The sequence below is a fragment of the Neofelis nebulosa genome, chromosome 17 (assembly GCF_028018385.1).
Source record: "Neofelis nebulosa isolate mNeoNeb1 chromosome 17, mNeoNeb1.pri, whole genome shotgun sequence".
Taxonomy (NCBI): Eukaryota; Metazoa; Chordata; class Mammalia; order Carnivora; family Felidae; genus Neofelis; species Neofelis nebulosa.
In genome coordinates, this window is record NC_080798.1 from 7,118,364 (window position 1) to 7,138,941 (window position 20,578).

General features: G+C 56.2%; 1 protein-coding gene and 1 long non-coding RNA gene across 11 annotated transcripts; one reads left to right on the plus strand and one right to left on the minus strand.

Moving 5' to 3' along the window:
- Positions 1 to 3,008: 3,008 nt before the first annotated feature.
- SPACA6 (sperm acrosome associated 6) lies at positions 3,009 to 17,534 on the minus strand. Of its 10 annotated transcripts, none has more exons than XM_058708450.1 (10): positions 14,336 to 17,533; positions 13,757 to 13,834; positions 7,338 to 7,406; positions 6,638 to 6,661; positions 6,183 to 6,292; positions 5,986 to 6,090; positions 5,393 to 5,549; positions 5,006 to 5,216; positions 4,639 to 4,677; positions 3,009 to 3,157 (listed from the first exon to the last, which is right to left on the minus strand). In XM_058708450.1, the coding sequence occupies exons 1-9, from the start codon at positions 14,547 to 14,549 to the stop codon at positions 4,644 to 4,646; spliced, it is 1,002 nt and encodes a 333-aa protein (XP_058564433.1). In that variant the 5' UTR covers positions 14,550 to 17,533; the 3' UTR covers positions 3,009 to 3,157; positions 4,639 to 4,643. The 10 variants fall into 10 exon arrangements, with proteins under 10 accessions (XP_058564433.1, XP_058564432.1, XP_058564436.1 ...); XM_058708449.1 differs by lacking the exon at positions 3,009 to 3,157 and adding an exon at positions 3,861 to 4,211; XM_058708448.1 differs by lacking the exon at positions 3,009 to 3,157 and having other exon boundaries at positions 4,573 to 4,677; positions 14,336 to 14,924; positions 15,667 to 17,533.
- Positions 5,382 to 9,621, plus strand: LOC131499939 (uncharacterized). The gene is made up of 2 exons (XR_009256109.1): positions 5,382 to 5,495; positions 6,201 to 9,621. It is a non-coding gene; the product is annotated as an uncharacterized LOC131499939 (long non-coding RNA).
- Positions 17,535 to 20,578: the final 3,044 nt, after the last annotated feature.

Sequence of the window (20,578 nt, forward strand, 5' to 3'; positions counted from 1 at the left end):
TGTGTTCCGATGCCAACCTTCAGGCACTAGACCTCATGCCGTCTGGTCTGTCTACTCAAAGATCTCCCACGCGCTCACCGTCATCAGTTCTTCCCTTCCCACGGGGTCCTTCCCACCAGCGTCCAAAGGTGCCATCCCTCGAATTTTTAACACTCCCTTCCTATTCCTATTTCCTCCTGAGCCACTCATTTTTAAAAAAGTAATCTCAGGGGCGCCTGGGTGGCTCAGTCGTTTGGACGACCGACTTCGGCTCAGGTCATGATCTCATGGTTTGTGGGTTCGAGCCCCCCGTCGGGCTCTGTGCTGACAGCTCGGAACTTGAAACCTGCTTCGGATTCTGTGTCTCCCTCTCTCTGACCCTCCCCCACTCACGCTCTGTCTCTCAAAAATAAAATGTTTTTAAAAAATTTTTTTAAATAAAAAGAAAAAAGTAATTTCTACCCCTAGGCACCTGGGTGGCTCAGTCGGTTAAGCGACCGACTTTGGATCAGGTCATGATCTCGCGGTTTGTAGGTTCGAGCCCCACATCAGGCTCTGTGCTGGCAGTGCGGAGCCTGCCTGGGATTCTCTCTCCCTCGATCTCTGCCCCTCCCCCACTCGTGCTTCTTCTCTCTCAAAATCAGTAAATAAACTTAAAAAAGATTTTTTAAGAAGTAATCTCTACCCCCAGTGGGGCTTGAACTCACAACCCTGAGATCAAGATTTGCAGGCACCCCAAACTGTCTCGTTTCTAACAACAAAACTCCTTGAGGGCTGTTTATATTTGTCTCCAGTTTCCACAAAGTTCAGCCGTGTAAGTGTATAATTCAATAGACGTGTGCAGCCATTACCGTCATCTGATTTTTGAACATTTTCATCACCCCCAAAAAGGAACCCCATACCCACTGGGAGTCACTTGCACTCCTCACGCACTCATTCTGGATCCACCTCCACACCCCAGGCAACCATAATCTACTGTCTCTACAGATTCGCCTCTCCTGGATATTTCACACAAATGGGATCATGCGACGTGGATCTTTTGCGACAGACTTCTTTTGAGGTTCGTCCGTGTCGTTGCATGTATCGGTGGCTCTTTCCTTTTCGGGGCCAAATAATATTCCACTGTAGGGATGTATCGCGTTTGGCTGATGCATTTATCAGTTGATGGACATTTGGGATGTTTCCATTTTTGGGCTATTGTGAATAACGCTATGAACATTCACATTCAAGCTGTTGTGTACACACAGGTTAAATTCTCTCGGGTGGAATTCTCTAGGAGTGGAGTTGCTGAGTCACAGGGTGATCCTACATGTAATTTATTGCCAGGTGGTTTCCACAATGCCTGTACCATTTTATATTCCCACCAGCGAAGTATGAGGGTTCTGATTTCCCTGCATCCTCACCAACATTTGTTATCACCTGGCTTTTTGATTATAGCTTCCCAGGGGGTGTGAAATGGTATCTCACTGTGGTTTGGATTTGCATTTCCCTGATGACTAACGTTGCCTCCCACTGACTTTTAAACCCATGCGAATCACATGGTTCCCCCACCTCCCACCCCATTGCTCTATAGAAATTGCTCAGGGTAAGTTCATCAGTGCTGTCCATGTGGCTAAAACCAACGGCCAATTCTCAGGCCTCCTATTTCATGATGTGGCAGCATGTGACCCAGGTGGTCACTCTCCTTGAAATGCTTTCTTTGCCCGGCTTTCAGAATGCCACAGCTGCCTTGTTTTCCCTCTCCGTTTTCCTTCTCGGTTCCACGTAATGTTTCAGACTGCTTCACCTTGGAGAAGCCTCCTCCTACCCACTTCTCTTCTCCTTCTACACTCGTTTCCTCTGTGTATCCAGCGATACGGCTCTGAATGCCTCGTTCATGCTCCCTGCCTGGAGAAGGGACTCTGGAACTTGTATGTTCAGATCAGACCTCACCCCTACATTCGAGACTTGTATCCCCAACCGCCTCCAGGACATTTCCACTTGGGATACCTCAAAACCAGACCCAGCTCCTCATCTGTCCTCCCCTTCCTCCCCCTTAATCCCCAGGAAACCTGACCCTCCAGCAGCACCGATATCCAGAAACAGAACCCCTACCTTAGAGCTGCTCATGCCGTGTGCGTTGTGCACAACAGTAACCCCTACCACATAGGACTATTTGATTTCTTTTCATTCACTCATTCTTTGACAAAGTCAATCAGTCACAGACCCACTTACCAAGTATGAATTGAATCCCACACTTTGCCAGGTTTGCAAATACAGAAACGATTTAAGAGGCAGCGCCTGACTTCCAGGCGCTCCTAGTCAAGTAAACAAAGAGTGTGATCCAGACTATACCCAGGATGCCCAGACACATCCCTCTGTGACTACTGTTTTCAAAGACGAGGGACAATTTAAATTATCAAAGCTACAAAAGATTATAAATTTAGCTCCTCAGTTGCACTGGCCACATTTGAGCTGTTTCGTGGCCACAGGTGGCTGGTAGCCACCATGATGGACAGCGCACATCTAGAACGTTCCCATCATGGCAGAGGGTTCTACTGGACATTGGTGCTGCCCTGACCACTGACACCTGCCCCTTCTCTTTTCTTCCCCTCACACCCAACATCCCGATCCACAAGCAAGCCCCACTGCTCCACCTCTAGGGCAGATGGAGAACGACTGCTCTCACTGTCACCACTTCGTCCCTGACGCCGGATCTCTTTCCTGGATTAAAGCTGTCCAGGTTATCACGGCACCAAACAGTGGTTTCTGCTTCTACCCTTCCCGCTACGGTGTAGTATCGACACAGTAGCCACGCAAATCAAATCAAATCATGACCTTCCTTGCCTCAAAAACTGCCCATAACGTTCATCTCAGAGGAAAACGCAGACCTTCCAGTGGCCAAGGTCCTGCATGACCTGGTCCCCTCACATCCTCTCTGACCTCACTGCGTAGCCATTTCCTAAAGTCCTGCTCCAGATGCCCTGCCATCTGGCCATGTCCCCGATGCTGGGCACACTCAGGTTGTTTCTGACTTGATCCATGCCTCATTTTTGCTTCATTTTGTTTATCGTCTGACCATACGTGAGGACATAAACTCCGTGAGGGTGCAGACTTTTGTCTGTCCTGATTTCTTCATTGCTGTCTCGACCGTCTCTTAAAAATGCCTGGCACATAGGAAGTACTCAGTAAGTATTCTCTAAACGAATGAGTAAAGGAGAATACATCAGTGAATAAGAACGAGTAGATGCCTAAAAGGAGCTTGTCTTTCACATGCGAGGACACAAACCCAAATAAAAAACACAAGCTGACATTAAGTCCCAATGAGTGCTTATGCACAAGCTAAAACAGGGGGATGTCCACGGAGGGGGAGCGTAGTCAGAGAAGATGGCATTTGGGCTGGGACGTGTGCACTGAGATAGAGGTAGCTTCACAGTGAAGTCATTTCAAGTATGAAAAACAGCATGTGCAAAGGCCTGAACATGGGACCGAGCTTTGTATGTTCAAGGACCAAAAAATGGCCAATGGGGATAGAGAGTAAAGAGGGGGGACAAGAAAAGAGAGTCAGGCAAATACAGTGCCAGGCACACAGAGCTGTCGTGGGGATTAAATAGGTTAATACATGTAAAGGCTTTTCAGAGGAAACCATAACTGGGTTAACTAGCCATGTAATAAGGTCCTGGAGAGAGTGACAAGAATCATGACAAACGCAAGGAATAAGCAAAGGCCAAACGAACTGCAGGGTAGAAAGATCAAGGGGAAGAGTGGGACAAGGCTTGCCCGATCATCAAGGGCCAGAACCTGGGGTATCTCGGAGGCCTTGACAAGGAATTGGATTCTGTCCCAATGGCAATAGGGAGCCACTGAAGGCTTTTGAGCCGGAGTAACCTGATCTGACACACTTATTTTTTTAACTTTATTTATTTTGAGAGAGAGCATGAACAGGGGAAAGGAGCAGAGAGGGAGAGAGAATCCCAAGCAGGCTCCATGCTGTCAGCACAGGGCCTGATGTAGGGCTCGATCCCATGAACTGTGAGATCATGACCTGAGCCAAAATCCAGCGCTGGACCCTTAACGGACTGAGCCACCCAGGCGCCCCTGATCTGACATACATTAAGATATTACTCTGGCTGCTATGTGGAAGGTGGACTGCAGTGGGGCAAGGCCGAGTCGGGGCAGGGGGGCAAGTGGGGATGCTGCTGCGGTGATCTAGGCAAGAGATGATGGTGACTGGGACCACAGAGAGAGGGCAGCTGCACAAGATGTTTAGGAGTTAAAAAGGCTCAGGCATGAAAACCGGAGAGGAGGAGGAATTAAACTTAGGTTTCTGGGGGAGCAGCTAGGTGGACGGGGGCGCCTTTAGCAGGAAAGCCTCAGGGAGGCACGGGCTTTCAAGGAGACATCAAGGACTCTATCTGAGGGTGTCTTCTGCAGGCTGCCAGAAATCCCGGGAGGGGTCTGGGCTTGCACCTAAAGCCCTCAGCACCGGCCCTTGCACTGTGACAACTCTACATACTCCCGTCATTAGGAGCCTATCCGCCTGAACGTATCTGGGTACGCTGCCTCTTCTGCTACCTGCGACAGTACTGACCACCTTCAAAGATGGAAAGAATCTAGAGAGCGGAAAGACCTTCTTTATTTTAGGGATGAAAACAGGACAAGGAAGTAAGAAACAGATACCTTTGTTAGTTGCCCTTGAAGTACCATCGAAAGAATACCCTGGGGAAACAAGGAGGCATTTTGTGTTGGGGGCAGGGTTGGGGATGAGATACTGGGGTCCTGGAAGCCTGAGTCCCAAAGGTGGATAAGGCCTGAACTCCTGGATCTGAGGGAGGAGGGGGGCCGTGGGCCTGGACTTACGGGTCTGAGGGAGGAGGGGCTGGAAACCTAGATTCCTGGGTCTGAGGGAGAAGGGGCTGGAGGTCTGGACTCCCGGGTCTGAGGGAGGAAGTGGATGGTGGCCTGGACTCCTGGGTACGAGGGTGCCGGACACTCAGGTCTGAGGAAGGAGAGCGGATGCTGGCACTCCAGGGTCCCGGGGACTCACCACACCATAAGGGTCGTACTGGCTGATGCTACGGCTGCGAGGGCCGCGAGCAGGCACTGGTTGCCCGGCGTCAGAGCCTCGGGCCTGGCCAGCAGCTCGCCCAGGCTTGGCCTCCACGGTTCCAACGTCTCCGTCTCCTTCGGCGCCCAGCGCAGCACGTTCCGAAAAGAGACCTGGAGCTCGATCTCCCCACGCGGGGGCGCACTGGTCACTGCGGGGGCGAGCACGTCATCGGGCGCGCTCCCGGCGCCCCGCCCCCTCGCGCAGCCCCGCCCCCTCGCGCAGCCCCGCCCCCTCGCGCAGCCCCGCCCCCTCGCGCAGCCCCGCCCCCTCGCGCAGCCCCGCCCCCTCGCGCAGCCCCGCCCCCTCGCGCAGCCCCGCGCGCACCGTTAAGAAAAAAGTAGAGCCGCGCCACTGGGCGCTGGTCGTGCAGGACGGAGCAAGAGAAGGTCCCGCTGTGCGTGGGCTGCACCGGCCGGATCCGCGCCAGGTATCCTTGGGCCCGCGGGATGTCTCGGAAGTAGGACTGGTCCTGCGTCCGGAGCTAAGGGACGCTCGGGCTGAAGCGGCGGGAGGAGCGGAGCCCTGCCCTAACTTGGGTCAGGCTCCCCCTGCAAGCGTCTCGCCAAACCAGAACTTTCGAGTCCCGACCCCGAACTAGACCACGCCTTCTCGAGCCTTGGCCCCACCCCTCATCCCTTATTAGCGGACCTTCCCCCCCCCCCCGCCTCCACGCATAACCCCGCCTCCTGGGCGCCGTACTCACTCTCCGGCCCTAAATCCTTCCTTACACGTAAGCCACCCTCCTGAACCTTGACTCCACTTCTAACTCCTGGGACCGTCCCCTTGCACGAAACGTGAATCTAGACCGAGCTCCCTCGAGTCCCAGCCCCCTGAGTCCTGACCCCCCCTCCCCCCCATCCTCTAGAGGAGCATAACCCGCCTCCTAAACCCTTCGCGTTGGCCCCGCTCCGACTCACACCTCCTCCTGCGAACTTCCAGGAATAGGTGATTTCCTCCTTAGGCAGTTGGAAGTTCACAGTGCAGGAGAACTTAGCCTGCTGACCCCGAGTCACCGTCAAGTCCTGAACTGAAGACATGTCCGCGTCACCACCCGGGCCCGCCCCCGTGCGGCCGCTTCCCTTCCCCGCTCAGCTCTAGTTTCTCCAGTTCGTACCGTTTCTTCTCCTTCCAGGCCCCGCCTCTCACCTGGGCAGTCCAGCGGGAAGTTGCAGGCCTTGGAGTAGCACCCGTAGCAGAGGAAACGCCGGGCGACATCCTGGAACCCTGTGGGACCGAAGCGTGCACCTGGGCTTCGTCTGCGTTCCCCAGCCAGGGTCCCTTTGGCCAACTTAAGGTCTGTTAAGCCTCGGGCTCTATCGGCCAGACAGGCCCTGGGCGCCGCCTTCCCTGCGCTCACTGGCTGACTCGCCACACTCTTCGGCCTCTAGGACTCCTATTGGCTTGTTTTTGCTTTCAGGCCCGCCTTATATGAGGTTTGTGAGCAATACCTGGTTTTATTACTTTTCTCCAGGGCTCTTATTGGCCTCCTTCGGACCCGCCGCCCACCCAGGTTTCGATCCCGACCACCTCCCTGCCCCCTCAATTCTGAGCTTCGAATGAAGTGCTTACCGCAGGGAGGGACGCAGGCCTGGGCTGTGGAGAGAGAGGAGACGTAACTACCTTGGAGGGCCTGGAAGTGCCCATCTGGAGCTCCCATAGGGGATGTTACTGGGCCAGATGCTTTCCTCCTAGGGGGCGGGGCCAGGGCTGCCGCGGCCCACCTAGGGGGCGGAGCCAGGCCTGCCGCGGGCGACCCAGGGGCGAGGCCTGATCTGCCACCGCCCACCTAGGGGGCGGGGCCAGGCCTGCAGCATTCCAGTAACATCAGGCCCAGGCATGCTGTTTCTAAGGGCGCTGGGCGGACCCCAGCGTGTTCCACTGAGGGAGCGGGGCTAGACCCCGGGCGATTGTTTTAGGGACAGGGCCTAACTAGCGGGCTCAGAGTAGAGGTGTTGGCTAGGCTAGAATTCCCCCACTGAGAGGGTCCACTTGGAAAGGAAATGTCAGAGTGCGCCGACAGATCCAGGGAGAGGCCCAGGCCAATCTGGGACGGAACCATCCCAAGAAGGGGTCCTAGCTGGAGAGGAAACCTTCCACCGAAGCGGGGACCACATCCAGAGTGGTCCTGGCAGGGGGAGAGGCTGTGTCAGGAGTGACCCACCGAGGGCAGCGGCTCAGAGGGACTGGGCAGAAGGGAGACGATGGCTGGCTCAGAAATTTTCTAATCGTGTGTGTCGCGCTTAAGGGAAGGAACTGGAGCCTCTTTTACCTCCTTTAAGCTTCATAATGACCTTCCGCATTTTCTCGGCAGCATCAGGGAAAGCAATGTTAAAGGAGCCTGGAGAATGGAGGGGGGTGCCTTGTAGTAAAGACCCTTCCCTTTCTCAGCCCCTCCCCGTCCCTATGTGTCTAGTATATACTGCACCCCCTCTTCTCACCTCCTCCCACCCTGTCTACCTGGAAGCCTGACGGATCCCCAGATGTCCTTCCATCTGCCCCTGGACTATCTCTCCAATGGAACCCCTCTGCATCCTGTGTTGATCTTATTGAGGGGGAAGGGGAAGATAAAGATCAAATTCCTCACCAAGTCCTACTACCCCTACAAGGTCTGGCTAGTTTCCTCTGGCTCTCTATTCCATCGTGCCCACCTATCATTTCCCCTAGTGTGAAAACAACCATATTCTCTAGCACCTCAGGGCCTTTGCACATGCTGGCTTCTGTTTCTAGCACATATTTCCCCCTATTCCTACCCATCCTTCATCTCCGACCTCATGTCGTCTCCTGCGAGGTTTTCCCTGACCACAGATCTAATCCAGTTCCCTATTTTTGTCTCCCGAAATGTTCCATTCATTCCATTTAGAGTTCTCAGTTTAGAATGCTATGTATTTATATAATTTATTTTAAAAATTGCAATGTTTATTTTTGAGACAGAGAGCACAAGCAGGGAAGGGGCAGAGAGGGAGACACAGAATCTGAAGCAGGCTCCAGGCTCCGAGCTGTCAGCACAGAGCCCGACGTGGGGCTCGAAATCACAAACCGCGAGACCATGACCTAAGCTGAAATCGGACACTTAACCGACTGAGCCACCCAGGTGCCCCCTTACATAATTTATATATACAGCAATCATGTGAGCGTGTACACTGTTAAGTTCGTAAACACATTGTTCTTCGTTCTTCAGTGCCGTATCCCCAGAACCCAGGGGAGGGCCCTGAGTCTTAGTAAGTACAAGTATGTGTAGAATGAATTCCAGGATCCAGCTGGAATGGCGACTACAACCGGTGGCCTGTGGCTCCAGTCCATCTCTTGCATGTGTTATATTTGGACTGGAATTTATTTTTAAAAATTAACCAGTTGCCAGCATGTAAAATTTGGGAAAGTCACATAAAATGTTTGGCATTTCTTTTAAAACATTTGGAAGAGGTGCAACACAGAGGCTGTGTTCTTGTGAGGGGGTAAGTAACTACAGCTTAGGGGCGGCTACCTGCTCTACACAGGGCATGCACCTGACCCTCCTCTGTGGTCTCCAGTCTCTGTTCATTCCTATCCCCCTTTTATGCTTTCTTTCTCCGTCCTTATGGGTGTTGGCAGTTTTGACCCTTGCAGGGGCCTCCCAACTGTAAGGTTTTGTGGCTTTTCCCAGAGTGAACGGCTGGATGGTGGACTGGCGATTGGTGGAGATGGCTTTGCAAATTAGAAATATGGCAGGTGTTATGGACTGAATTGTATATTGCATGCAGTCTTCCCAAATTCGTATGTGGAAGTCCTAACCCCGAGTACCACGGACTGTGACTGTGCTTGGAGGTACAGCCTTGAAGAGGTCATTAAGTTAAAATTATGTCATCAGGGTGGACCCTGATCCAGCATGACTGACGGCATTGTAAGAGGAGGAAAGCTAGACACAGACACACAAAGGGAAGAGCGTGTGAAGACACAGCAAAAGAGAAGATGGTCATCTACAAGCCAAAGAGAGAGGCCTCAGAAGGACCCAGCCCTGCTCACCCTGATGCCTTGATCTTGGACTTCTAGCCTCCAGAATTGTGAACAAATACCTTTCGGTTGTTTAAGCAACTCAGTTTACGGCACTTTGTTATAGCAACCCCAGCAAGCTAACACACAGGGATTGCTAGTTACCTCCAAATATCTCTTTAGTAACATCACACTGCATTTCAGCTGGGAAAGCACCCCCGGCCCCGCCAACCACCCAGCTAAAAGACTAGATTTCCCAACAGCCCTTGCAGCTTGTAGCTGCAGTCATGTGACCCAGTGTGGTCCTATATAACCAAGTTCATAGGACATAGTCTTAGAAGAGACATAGCACATTTTATCAATCTTTCCCCTCTCTCCATTTTGCTGCCTGAAGCTTGGATGGATGGCCGGAGCTCTAGCAGTCATGTAGAACCACGAAGATGAGGGCTCCACCCTAGGATAGTAAAGCAGGCAGCCGGAAGGGGTTTGGGTCCCCAAGAAGGTGAAATGGTGCTGCCGTACTGAAGTGCCTGCCTCAAGACTTCTTTTACACGGGAGAAATAAACTTCTAGCTTGCTTAAGCCGTTGCACATTCCTCTGTGACTTTTTTTTAAGTAGGCTTCATGCCCAGCGCAGAGCCCAGCACGGGGCTTGAACTCACAATCCTGAGATCGAGACCTCAGCTGAAGTCAAGAGTCAGACGCTTAACCAACCCAGCCACCCAGGGGCCCTGTTCCTCTGTGATTTAAGACCATATAAAAATGGAAGGAATGGAAGATATTGGCAAGTGTGGCTGATGTGGTGATCTTTGGGTATAAATTGGAGAGAGGGGGCACTGAAGCCAGGAAGTGGGTTCAGAATGAGGGGTCAAGGACTTAGGTGTCTCTCCTTGGTCACAGGGCAGATGTGTGGTCTGGAGATGGCAGGATGATCAGGAGGATGTGGTCAGAGTGGGGTGCTCAAATGAGAAGCCAGGATGTTGGGAGTCGTCATCCAAGGAATATCTTTGGGCCAAACCAAGTGACTCACAGGGAGGATGAGTGTGGGATGTACCAAGTGAGCCATGCCCAGGGTATGTGTGCGTGCTGTATCGATCGAGTAAATCATGGGAATAAAACAAGGATAGAGTGGGGGCGCCTGGGTGGCTTAGTCGGTTAGGCGTCCGACTTCGGCTCAGGTCACGATCTCGCGGTCCGTGAGTTCGAGCCCCCCGTCGGGCTCTGGGCTGATGGCTCAGAGCCTGGAGCCTACTTCCGATTCTGTGTCTCCCTCTCTCTCTGCCCCTCCCCCGTTCATGCTCTGTCTCTCTCTGTCTCAAAAATAAATAAACGTTACAAAAAAATTAAAAAAAAAAAAAAAAAAACAAGGATAGAGTGAAATGTCCAGAGGCAGAGGGGTGGAGGTTGTCTCAAGTGAGCCACAAGGGGGCGTGGGTAGATGTTGTAAAGTCTCCCCAAAAGAGGTGCATGTGAAAAAAAAGTGCGTTTCCGTAGGAACTTCAACTGTTTCAGACCATCCGGGTTTGAGTCCCGGCTCATCCATCTGTTATGGGTGTTGGGAGTTTTGACCCTTGCAAGGGCCTCCAAACTGTAAGGTTTTGTGGCTTTTCCCAAAGTAACGGCTGGATGGTGGATTGGCGATTGGTGGAGATGGCTTTGCAAATTAGAAATGTCACAGCTGAGACATCCATTTCCAGCCCTCTTCCTTATGTGACCTTGGCCAAATATTTAACTTTCCTGATCCCCAGTTTGCAAGACGGGGACAGTATCAGCGCCTGCCTCTTAGGGCTGGGGTGGAGGGCGGGGGTGAGATTTAATGCCATACAATATAAAGGGCGCCCCCATGCCAAACGATGTGCCGTTTAATGGCCGCGTGACAGAATGTCTGTAAGCGCTTCGGATGGCACGCGGTGAGTGTTACGGACGGGTCAGCGGCTCGGATCGACCACCTCCAGGTTTGAGATGGGGAAACTGAGGCACAGAGACGTTAGGAAGGGGGCCCGAGGTCACACAGCTAGACTTCAACCCAGGTGGTTGAGCTCCATGACCTGTGGCAAACCTCCCTTCTCTACACCATGCCGTCCACTCCCTGGTTTTTATACGCAAACAGGATCACCTGCTACCACAGAGAGCCTCTCGGAGTCAGCGTGTCCATCTCTTGGGTCCTCCGTCCCGGAGACCTGGAGCTGCCCTTCCCATCCCCCTCACCCTGCACACACCCAATCCAGCATCTCCTGGGTCCGTCCGGGACAGAAAGTCCAGCTGGGCCCCAGCTTCCCCATCTAGAAAATGGGGCCACAAAACCCCACCTCACAGGGCCGGTATGGAGATGTCCTTGAGGAGGATAATTAACGTGTGTAACCGCAGACACGGCCCCTCCCATGTATGGGGCACGTTTGGCACGGTCACATCCTTGACCTTCCTAATCTTCCACGCTCAGGCCCAACCCTCGTCTTGGCCCACCTGGCCCACTACAGCTGGTCCAAGCACCGCTGACCTTCTCAGTGGTTGCCCTGCTTTTGCCCTTAGCCTACGTGGCCTCAGTCAGATACCGTCTCTTTCTTTCTCCCTGAAACCCTCCAGTGTGGCTCCCGCCTCGAGAGCAAAAGCTGAGGTCAGTTCAAGGGCCCACAAGAACGGTTCTCAAAGTGTGTTCCTGGAGCATCACCTGGGGACTTGCTGGAAATGTGCGCTTCCTGGCCCTGCCTCAGACCTACTGGTCCGAAACGGAGGGTGGGGCCCAGGTGTCTGCATTTTAACCGGCTCCCGGGTGATTCTGACATCTATGAGAGCTTGACAACCACTGGCCTACAGGGTCCTACGGGATGTGGTTCTTCAAAGCCTCTGATTTCATCTCTCGCTTTTTCCCTCCGCTCCAGCCCCTTGTGCTGGCTCTTCCCCCAGATTATCTGCATGGCTCTGTCACCTCATGCACATCTTTGCTCAGCCGCAGCTTCTAATTTGCAACTCCCCTGACCAACCTACGTGACATAATCACCCCACGGGGCGCCTGGGGGGCTCAGTCGGTTGGGTATCCGACTTTGGTTTAGGTCATGATCTCGCGGTTTGTGAGTTCGAGCCCCGTGTCAGGCTCTGTGCTGACAGCTCGGAGCCTGGAGCCTGCTTCAGACTCTGTGTCTCCCCTCTCTCTGCCCCTCCCCTGGTCGTGCTCTGTCTCTCTCTCCCTCCAAAATAAGTTAAAACATTAACATTTTTTTTTTAATAATCATCTCATGGGGCACCCTGTTCCCTTTCTGTCCTCTGTTCCCCTCCATATCCTGGATTACCAACTGACACACTTATAGTATTTCACTGATTACGTTTATTGTCTGTGCCTCCCACCGCCCCCAATACAAGCAACCTGAGGGCTAGTGGTTTGGAGTTCTGGTCACAGCTATGTCCTCAGTGTTGTTTCCAGCACATTCAATAGAAACTTGTCGCTTATGTTGCACCAGCTTCTCCCGGCCTCCGGTCTGTCCCCCACACAACCCCAGAGGATCTTGCTACGCCCAGAGCTGAGCCTGCCCTTTCCCCACTCATAGCCCTGCTCCTTCAGGACAGTCTCCAGTCTCCCTGACCTTGCAGCTAAACCCTGGACGCATGTGTCTAGCTGCCTCCTGGATGTCTCCTGTGTCCCTCACGGTCACTACATCCTAGCCCAGCTCACCACCTACTCCCACTCCTGCTCTTTTGCCCGGACTCCCCGTCTCCAGGGATGACCCAGCCCCCACCCTTGCATGGGGACCCCGGGTGCTGTCCATTATCCTGCAACTCCCTGAACAGCCCATCAGACCCACCCCCTGTCCCTCTTGCTCTGGACTCTCATCTGCGCCCGTGTCCTCTCCTGCACCGTCACAGCCCTTCCCCGGCTCAGGCCTCCCAGCCTCCACTGTCTCCCCACTCCAGTCTGTCCCACACACAGCTCTAGGGGGAGATCTTTTACGTGCAGAACGGGACTCGTTCCTGCTCTTTTCAGAAACTTCTGTGAGGAGGTGGTCTACGTGGGGAGAAAAGGTGTTTTCTGGAGTCCTGAGCCCCTCCCCCCACCCCAGCTCTGAGTTGCCCAGGCCTCTCTTTGGGGTTTGGGGGTCTGGAGCTGAAGTCTTCTCCATGCTCACCCCCTCCCCAGACACCCCCTGGGTGGACGGGAACCTCCCCATCTTTCAGGGTCCTTGTCAGAAAGCTTGGTGGGCAAGAGCAGAAAACAAAAGGCCTAACTGCAGATGTAGAAATAAACCCTGAGCCCTGGACCCCCAACTGGCCAGTTCATGCTGCAAACAGCGCTCAGGCCTCCCTCCTCCCTCCCACCCTCGAGGTCTGTCTGGTCAGGAGGCTTCTTCCGCTCACCACGCTGCACAGCCGTCAGGGAAGCAAAGCAATTGTCCCATCTTACAGGTGGGTGAGCTGAGACCCTGAGGGAGGCAGCAACACATCCAGAACCTCACAGCCAGGAAGAGGGGGAGCCACACAGCCAGGTGGCTCGGAACTCATGTCTGCCTGCTCCCGACTGGGCTTCAGACTCCAGGTCATTTCTGCACTATCCTTTGACCTCCCTGCCAGCATCCGGCCGTCCCTTCTTCCCGGCAGATAATCAAGCTCACTCAGCCTATGGCACCGCCTCAGGATCTGCCACATTTGCCCCCCACGCCCCGCCCCGCACACACACATCTACCTCTTGGGGGCTTCCAACCCACATCCGCCAGACCATCCCCACCCCACTCACCCTGAGCGGCAGCTATCTCCTGGAGAGAGTGGGTCATCTGGGTGAAGGCGTCATGCAGATGGCTTCTCTCATCGTAGTCTGGGAGTAAGGGCGGAGGGCAGAGGCTGGGAAAAGCAGTCCCCTCGACACCACGTCCGAAGTGTGGAGATTCTCTGTCTAAGATACCTTCTGTCTCCGAGTCTCAGTCCACCTCCCCCCCCCCCCCCACTGCTATCCTGCCCTCTCTGAGTCTGTCCCCTATCTCTGAGCCTATCCCCCCATCTCTCTCCTCCCTTGAGTCTGTCCCGCTACATCTCTATTCTCCTCCTCTCTGAGTCTGTCCCCCATCTCTGTTCCCCCCCGTCCATCCCCCCATCTCTATCCTCTCCTGAGTCTGTCCTCCATGTCTATACTATCCCCTTCTGAGTCTGTCCCCCCAAATGTCTGTCCTCCCCCGAGTCTGTCCCTCACTCTCCATCCTGCTCTAAGTCTGCCCCCACCATCCCCTCTCTGTGTGAATCCCAGTGGTTCTCAAGGCACTCGGGGCCCTCCCTGCACATACCCCCCAGGACCCCGGAGGAGAGTGGCAGGTCTCCTCACTGATTTCAATGTCGGCGAGGTCCGCAAAGGCGCTGCTGAATGCCTCCTGACACTTCTCCAGCTCGGGGCCCTGTATGCCAGCAAAGATGTGGCAGATGCGGGTGCGTTCCTTATAGGATGTGAAGCAGATCAGACAGGCCCAGGCGGGGGCCCTGAAGACCGTGAGGGCCACCAGGGCACACGGGACAGCGCTGTCTTGGGCCAGCAGGGCCATAGCGGAGGGTCTAGGCCCGGGGAGAAGCTGGTGACCTTTGTGAGGTCACCATGGTGGGGGGGGAGGGGCACGTGGTCTAGGGTCAGAGGTCGGATTTCTGTGGCTGGCCAAACGTCAAGCTCTGGGTTTTCCGGGAGAAAGGGTGTGAGCGGTCAGGGGTCAGGTGGGCAATCCCCAGGCTTGTGGTTGGTCCGGACGCCAGGCTCCCAAGAACCTCACCTGTGACCCTGGATGTCCTCACAGGTTAAAGGGTCTCAGGGACCCAGAGGCCGGCAGTGTGGTATGGGGTGGCCTGACAGGCGCTGGCGTGGGGTGGGGGTGTGGGGTCAGAGTGGAGATGGCACAGAGATACTGTGAGATCCCGAGAGACAGGAGCTGAGACATGGAGGGATGCCAGAAAACACAGTAAGAGAGAGATGAAGACAGCGTCTGAGAGGCCGCTGTGCAGACACACAGAAGACTCCAGAGACACAGTGGAGACGGAGAGACAGCCCAGCTCCTCCACCCAGGGTCCCCCCGGCATGGGGCAGCGGTCCGGGGCTGGGGTCCCCGCCGGGCGTCCCGTGCAGGGCGCAGCCTGGGGAAAGCTAGGAGGCCGTATAGTGATCTCCGTGGGTGTCCTCCTCAACTATACAACCTCCTACCTCAGCCCGGGGGGCGCGGCAGGTGGACAGACAGACGGATGGACGGACAGATGGGGGCCAGGAGGACCAGGGAGGGCGGGGAGGGCCGGGAAGACCCCAGCCGCGATGGTGAGCCCCCGACACGGACCCACAGACTCGAGCTTGTGTGCGGCGAAGGCCCCGCAAGGTCGGTTCTACGGGTGGGTGCCAGGACCCAGGAATCCGGGCCCCCGGCCCCCTCCTCCCCAAGGAACCCAGGAATCAGTCCCTTGGCCCCTTCCTCAGCAGGGACCCAGGAGTTCAGGCCCCTAGTCCCTTCCTCCTCAAAGGGCCCTGGAATCCAGGCCCCCCCAGCCACCTCCTCCCTCAGACCCGGGAGTCCAGCCAGGCCTGCCTCCCTGGGGGAGGCATGGCCCGGCTTCCCGGATGCAGAGTCAGAGGGAGCCTCACCTGTTTTGGAGTTGGGCCCCTGGGGCAAGCAGCTCCCTACCTACCTGTCAGATTCTGGAATCCAGGACTAGGGCGGAGGCGGGGATATGAAACCTTCGAACATCTCTGGATATTCTTCCCCTCTCTCATTTCTTCTTTTGGCCTCCCATCATTTATAATGATGACAGCTATGATCCCTGAGCGCTAACACTGCCCCAGGCCTAGTAAGGTGCTGTCGGCTCCCCCCATTGGGCAGGTGAGAAGGCCTCCGCACTGCCCCACGAGGGGGAGAGGCTGGGCCAGAGCAAGTGGGAGGGGCCGGGCCTGGTAGGCTCCGGGGCGGGCACCCAGCCTCCCCACCCGAGGGCTAACCTTTAGCCCGTCTGTGCACCTGCAGGCAGCAGGTCGGTCCCTCCGTCCAGTTGTGTCTGTCCCTCGCTCTAGCTCCATCTTTCTGGCTGTCTCCTCCTGCTGTCTGTTCCTGCTGCGCCTGGTGTCCGCGTCAGCGCCCAGCTTACCTGGTCTCTACCTCCTTCTGCGTCTGTTTCTCCCGGCTCCGCATTGCTCATTCCCCGTTCTCGGCCTTCTCTCTCGGCCTCGCTCAGTCTGTTTCTCCCCTCCTTGGTTCCGGCACTCTCCCTCGCAGATGGCCTCTCCCTCTTTCCTCCTTCCTTATTCTTTTTCTTTCCCTTCTGTCTTTCTTCCTCCCTTGTCCTCCTCCCTCCCTCTCTCTTTGTCTCTCATGCTCTCAGTCTCTTTCTTCCTCAATGTCTCTGTCTCTGGCCGTCTCCCTTCTCCTCTCCCTTTCTCTCCATCTCTGTCTCCCTCTGTCTCTTTCCTCCCTTCCTTCCCACCCCCTTCTTTCTCCCTCCCTTCTCCTTCGCCCCCTCTCTGCCTCTCTCTTCGCCTCTCTCTCTCTCTCTCTCTCTCTCTGTCTTTCTCCTTCCCTCTCTCCCTCCCCCTCGCAGCTCAGAGCCAGGTCTGGAGCTGGGGGTGGGGTGGGGGTGGTTGGAGAAGGGGCCCAGGGCTGGGGTAGCGACCTGCTGAGGAGGGGGAGGAGAGGCGGGAAGGGGGCGGAGGAGGAAAGGAGGAGATGGGGGGCCAGAGTCGGTCCGGCTCTCATCCCCCTTCCCTCCTTCCCAACCTCCCAGACCCTCAGGCGGGGGCGAGAGTCAGGCCAAGGTGGGGAGGAAGGGGAAGGGAGGAGGCTGCCCCCGCCCCCCCACAACCTGGCCCAGAGCCCAGGCCGGGTTCCCAGCATGCCCCGGGGCTGCCTGGGGCCTGAGGAGGGGGTGAGAGGGGAGCTGAGAATCTTAAAGATTTGCAGGACCCGAGCATCTCCCCACGCCCCCCCAAAATTTCTCCTTGGGGAAACTGAGACGCAGAGAAAACCGTCAGGACTTGTTCAAGGTCACCGGACACGGCGCTGATGGAGACACGAACTCCCTGGGCCCATAGGCCCGATTTGGGGAGGGGGTTGGCGCTGGACTTCCCTCAGGTCTGGGTCCCCCTCCCCCTCTCTGCAGACCCTGGGGAGCCCCCAAGGGTCAGAGAGCAGACCCAAACAGTCTGGCACCATGGCAACCGGCTGGCCCCGCCCCCTTAACCCCCAGAGGGCTGGGATCCAGCTGGGGCTTAAAGAGGAGGTGGGGACGCCTGGGTTCGGGGGAGGAAGGGGCAAGGGGCCCGGACTCCGCCGTTTTGTGAAGGGTGGGGGCTGGGCTGTGGACTCCCAGGTCTGAGGGAAAAAGAGGCCCGAGGCCCAGTCTCTCTCGGGTCCTGGGGTAAAGAGGGCTAAGGGTTCGGATTCTGGGGGAGGGGGCTGGGTTGCGGACTCCCAGGTCTGAAGGAGGAGGGGGCTGAGGCCTGGAATCCCAGGTCCCCAAGGGAGCCTGGATGCTGGGCCTCTCCTCCGCCAGACATCGCCTGCCCCCGCCGCTGACCCTGGCCTGTCTGGCAGCCCAGACAACCTCCCCCCCCCCCCTCCGCCCCCACCTCGCACGGCTCACCCTTGACCCCTCAAAGCCCCGCAGCCCCTTCCCTGCCCCTCCCCCTCCCCTCCAGCCAGACGTTAACCCTTCCGCTGCCAGAGGCACCTCCAAAGCCAACCTCTCTCCCTCCACCTCCCCTGAGGGCTCGGGCGGGCATCTTGCCCCAGTGTCCTCCAGCCTCCGCGTCCAGCTACCCCGGCCCCAGCTCCCTCCTCCTCTGGAATCCGGGAGGCGTTCCCCGCCCTCTCCTCCTCCGGACCCCGGAATCCAGGCCCCCAGCCCCCTCCTCCGAGGATTCAGGAGTCTGGGTCCCCAGCCCCCTCCTCCTCCAAGAACCCAGAAACCCAGGCCGCTGCGGCCTCCTCCCCCTGGGACCCGGGGTCCCGGCCCCAGCGCCCTACCCCCGCCCCCCGCCGCCCCACCCCCCGCCCGCTTTCCGCAGACTCACGGCTCCGCCGCTCCCGCGTCGGAGGGCAGGGGCTCCCCGGCCAGCCCCCAGGCCGCGCCGCGCCGGGCCCGCCGCCGCCGCCGCCGCCCGCTCTCCATCCTCTCCCCGCCTCCGCCGCCCGACGGCCTCTCCCCTTCCTCCCGGCGGCCCCGCCATCCTCCTTCCCTCCTCCCGACTCCCTCCGGTCCGCGTCTCCGCCCGGGACCCCGCGGGCCGGCCCCCTCCCCGGGCGCCCCCGCCCCGGCCCCTCCCCGCCGCCGGCCGGGCCCGGCCTGCCTCCCCCGGCCCCGGAGCTGGCCCCGGTCCAGGGGAAAAAATTCCATCCAGCCCCGGGGAGGAGGCGCGGGCGGGGGAGGGAGCGCGCGGGGAGGCCGGCCGGGAGCGTGACGCAGGGCGGAGGGAAGGGACAAAAGGGGCCGGGGCGGCGGGGCGCCGCGCTCCACTTCTCCCTCCCTCCGCCTCCTGCGGCCGGCCCGGCTCTCCCCTCTCCGCTTTCTCCCGCGCCCTCCACCTCTGCGCCCTCGCCTTGTCGCCGCGGTCGCCGCCTCCTGCGCGGTGCATTCTCCTCCCGGTCTCTCCGTCTCTGTGTCTCTCCTCTTCCTTCCCCCCCCCCCTTCTCCCGCCCCAGCGGGGTCTGCTCCCCTCCTCGCTCTCCCCCCTTCCTGCCCTCCCAGCCTCCTTCCCCTCCCTCCGCTTCGCCACCCCCCGCCCCCCGCGCTGGGGCCCCAAAGGTGAATCAGACCCATAGCTGCCCTTGCAGACGGAGCTCACAGTCTGATGGAGGAGACAGCCCCAGACGCAGACAGTTCCAATGCAGGGCGATCGGGGTATGACAGAGCCAGAGGCCAGCGGCTGTGCGAGCCCAGGGGAGGAAGGAGCCCTTTGGGCTGGAGACAGCCGAAGGGACCTCCGAGAACCGGGAGAAGTTAGATCTGGATGGCCGAGAGGGGGGCTGGCCGCAGCAAGGACGTTCCTGGCAGAGGCTCTAAGGCAGGGAACCGGGGGCGATTCCGGGAGGACCGCAAAGCAGTCAAGTCCGCCTGGAGCCTTAGAGGACAGGAGCCGAGGAGCTCCGAAGATGCGGCTGAGGCGGTGGGCGGGGCCAGGCTCGAGAGCGTTTTGAAGGCCGGGCTGGGAACTTTCTCCTGGGGGTGACCGGGAGCCGTGGAGGGTGGTAGTCAGATCTGGACGTCAGAGAGACCCCTCTGGGGCCCTGTGGGGGATGGGTGGAGGGGGCGGATGCCCGGGCTGGGGCTGGGACCCTGCGCACAGAAAGGAGAGGGTGGGGCAGAGAATGTGTGCCGGCAGGAGGGACTGGGCACTGACCGACTGTGGGCGTGATGGGGAGGGGAAGCCGTGAAGAAGATACAGCCACCAGGAGTCTGGCCCAGGAACTGAGGGGACAGAAGTTGTTCCCAAATGGGAACCAGGAGGAAGAGGGAACTGGGGAGGATAGGTGCTATGCGCAGCTTGGAACTTTGTGGGCGTTTGGGTCAGGGGACATTTAGGGAACACCTTCAGGCAGCGGTGGGTATATGATTCTAGGGCTCCAACAGTGAAAAATGCGTTTGCCTTCCACCCTGCCCCCCAGACACCTAGTACTTGCTGGAGATAGCTTAGGCTTACCAATTTCTTGTGTATCTTTTCAGCCGAATTCTATATATCTATGCACATATATTATGCCACCCCTTTCTCTTTTTTTGTCCCCAGCTGGGATCACATTGTCCTACACTTTGCTTTTTTAACACTGCGTCTTGAAGATCCTCCCCTATCCATGCTTATAGACCCAACTCCTCCATTTTAGGGGCTATATAGTATTCCATTGCATACATTATCCATACTTAACTCAGTCAATTGGGAGATTTGTTTTCTTGCATACAGAAACTAATGCTTATGCATATGCAAATTACTTCTTTTAAAAAATGTTTATTTATTTTGAGAGAGAGAGAGAGAGAGAGAGAGAGAGAGCGAGCGCGCGCACAGGAACTGGGGAGGAGCAGAGAGAGAGAATCCCAAGCAGGCTCCACACCATTGGCACATTGCCGGATTCCGTGCGAAGCTCAGGAACCCTGATACCATGACCCAAACCGAAGTCAAGAGTTGGATGCCTAACGGACTGAGCCACCCAGGAGCCCCATTTGTTTTTTATTTTTATTTTTTGCTGATTTCTTCCAATGCTCTTAAGCCTCTGAACTCAGATATTGGATACTGACCTCAGAGTCTTTTAAATTTTGTTTTTAATTACTAACGATAGGAATAATGGTAATGACAACACATACCCTTTGCTGAGTGTCTAGTTTGGGGTGGGACCTGGGCTGGGTATTTGTTATAAATCAGATCATCCAGTCATCACAGCAAACTTACTATTTTTAAAATATTTTTTAAATTATTTTATTTATTTGATTTAATATTAATATTTTAAATTTAAATTTTTATTTAAATTTTTAAATTTATAAATTTAAAAAATTTATAAATTTATAAATATATAAAATTTAAAAAGTTATAAAAATTTTAATTAAAATTAAGTTTATTAATATT

Coding starts and splice junctions, on each gene's coding strand:
- SPACA6 (XM_058708450.1), bottom strand. CDS start 14,549: ATGGCCCTGCTGGCCCAAGACAGCGCTGTCCCGTGTGCCCTGGTGGCC. Junction 6,662..7,337: donor CATTATGAAGCTTAAAGGAG/GTAAAAGAGGCT, acceptor CTCTCTCCACAG/CCCAGGCCTGCGTCCCTCCC. Junction 5,550..5,985: donor GGAAGTTCGCAGGAGGAGGT/GTGAGTCGGAGC, acceptor AGCGTCCCTTAG/CTCCGGACGCAGGACCAGTC.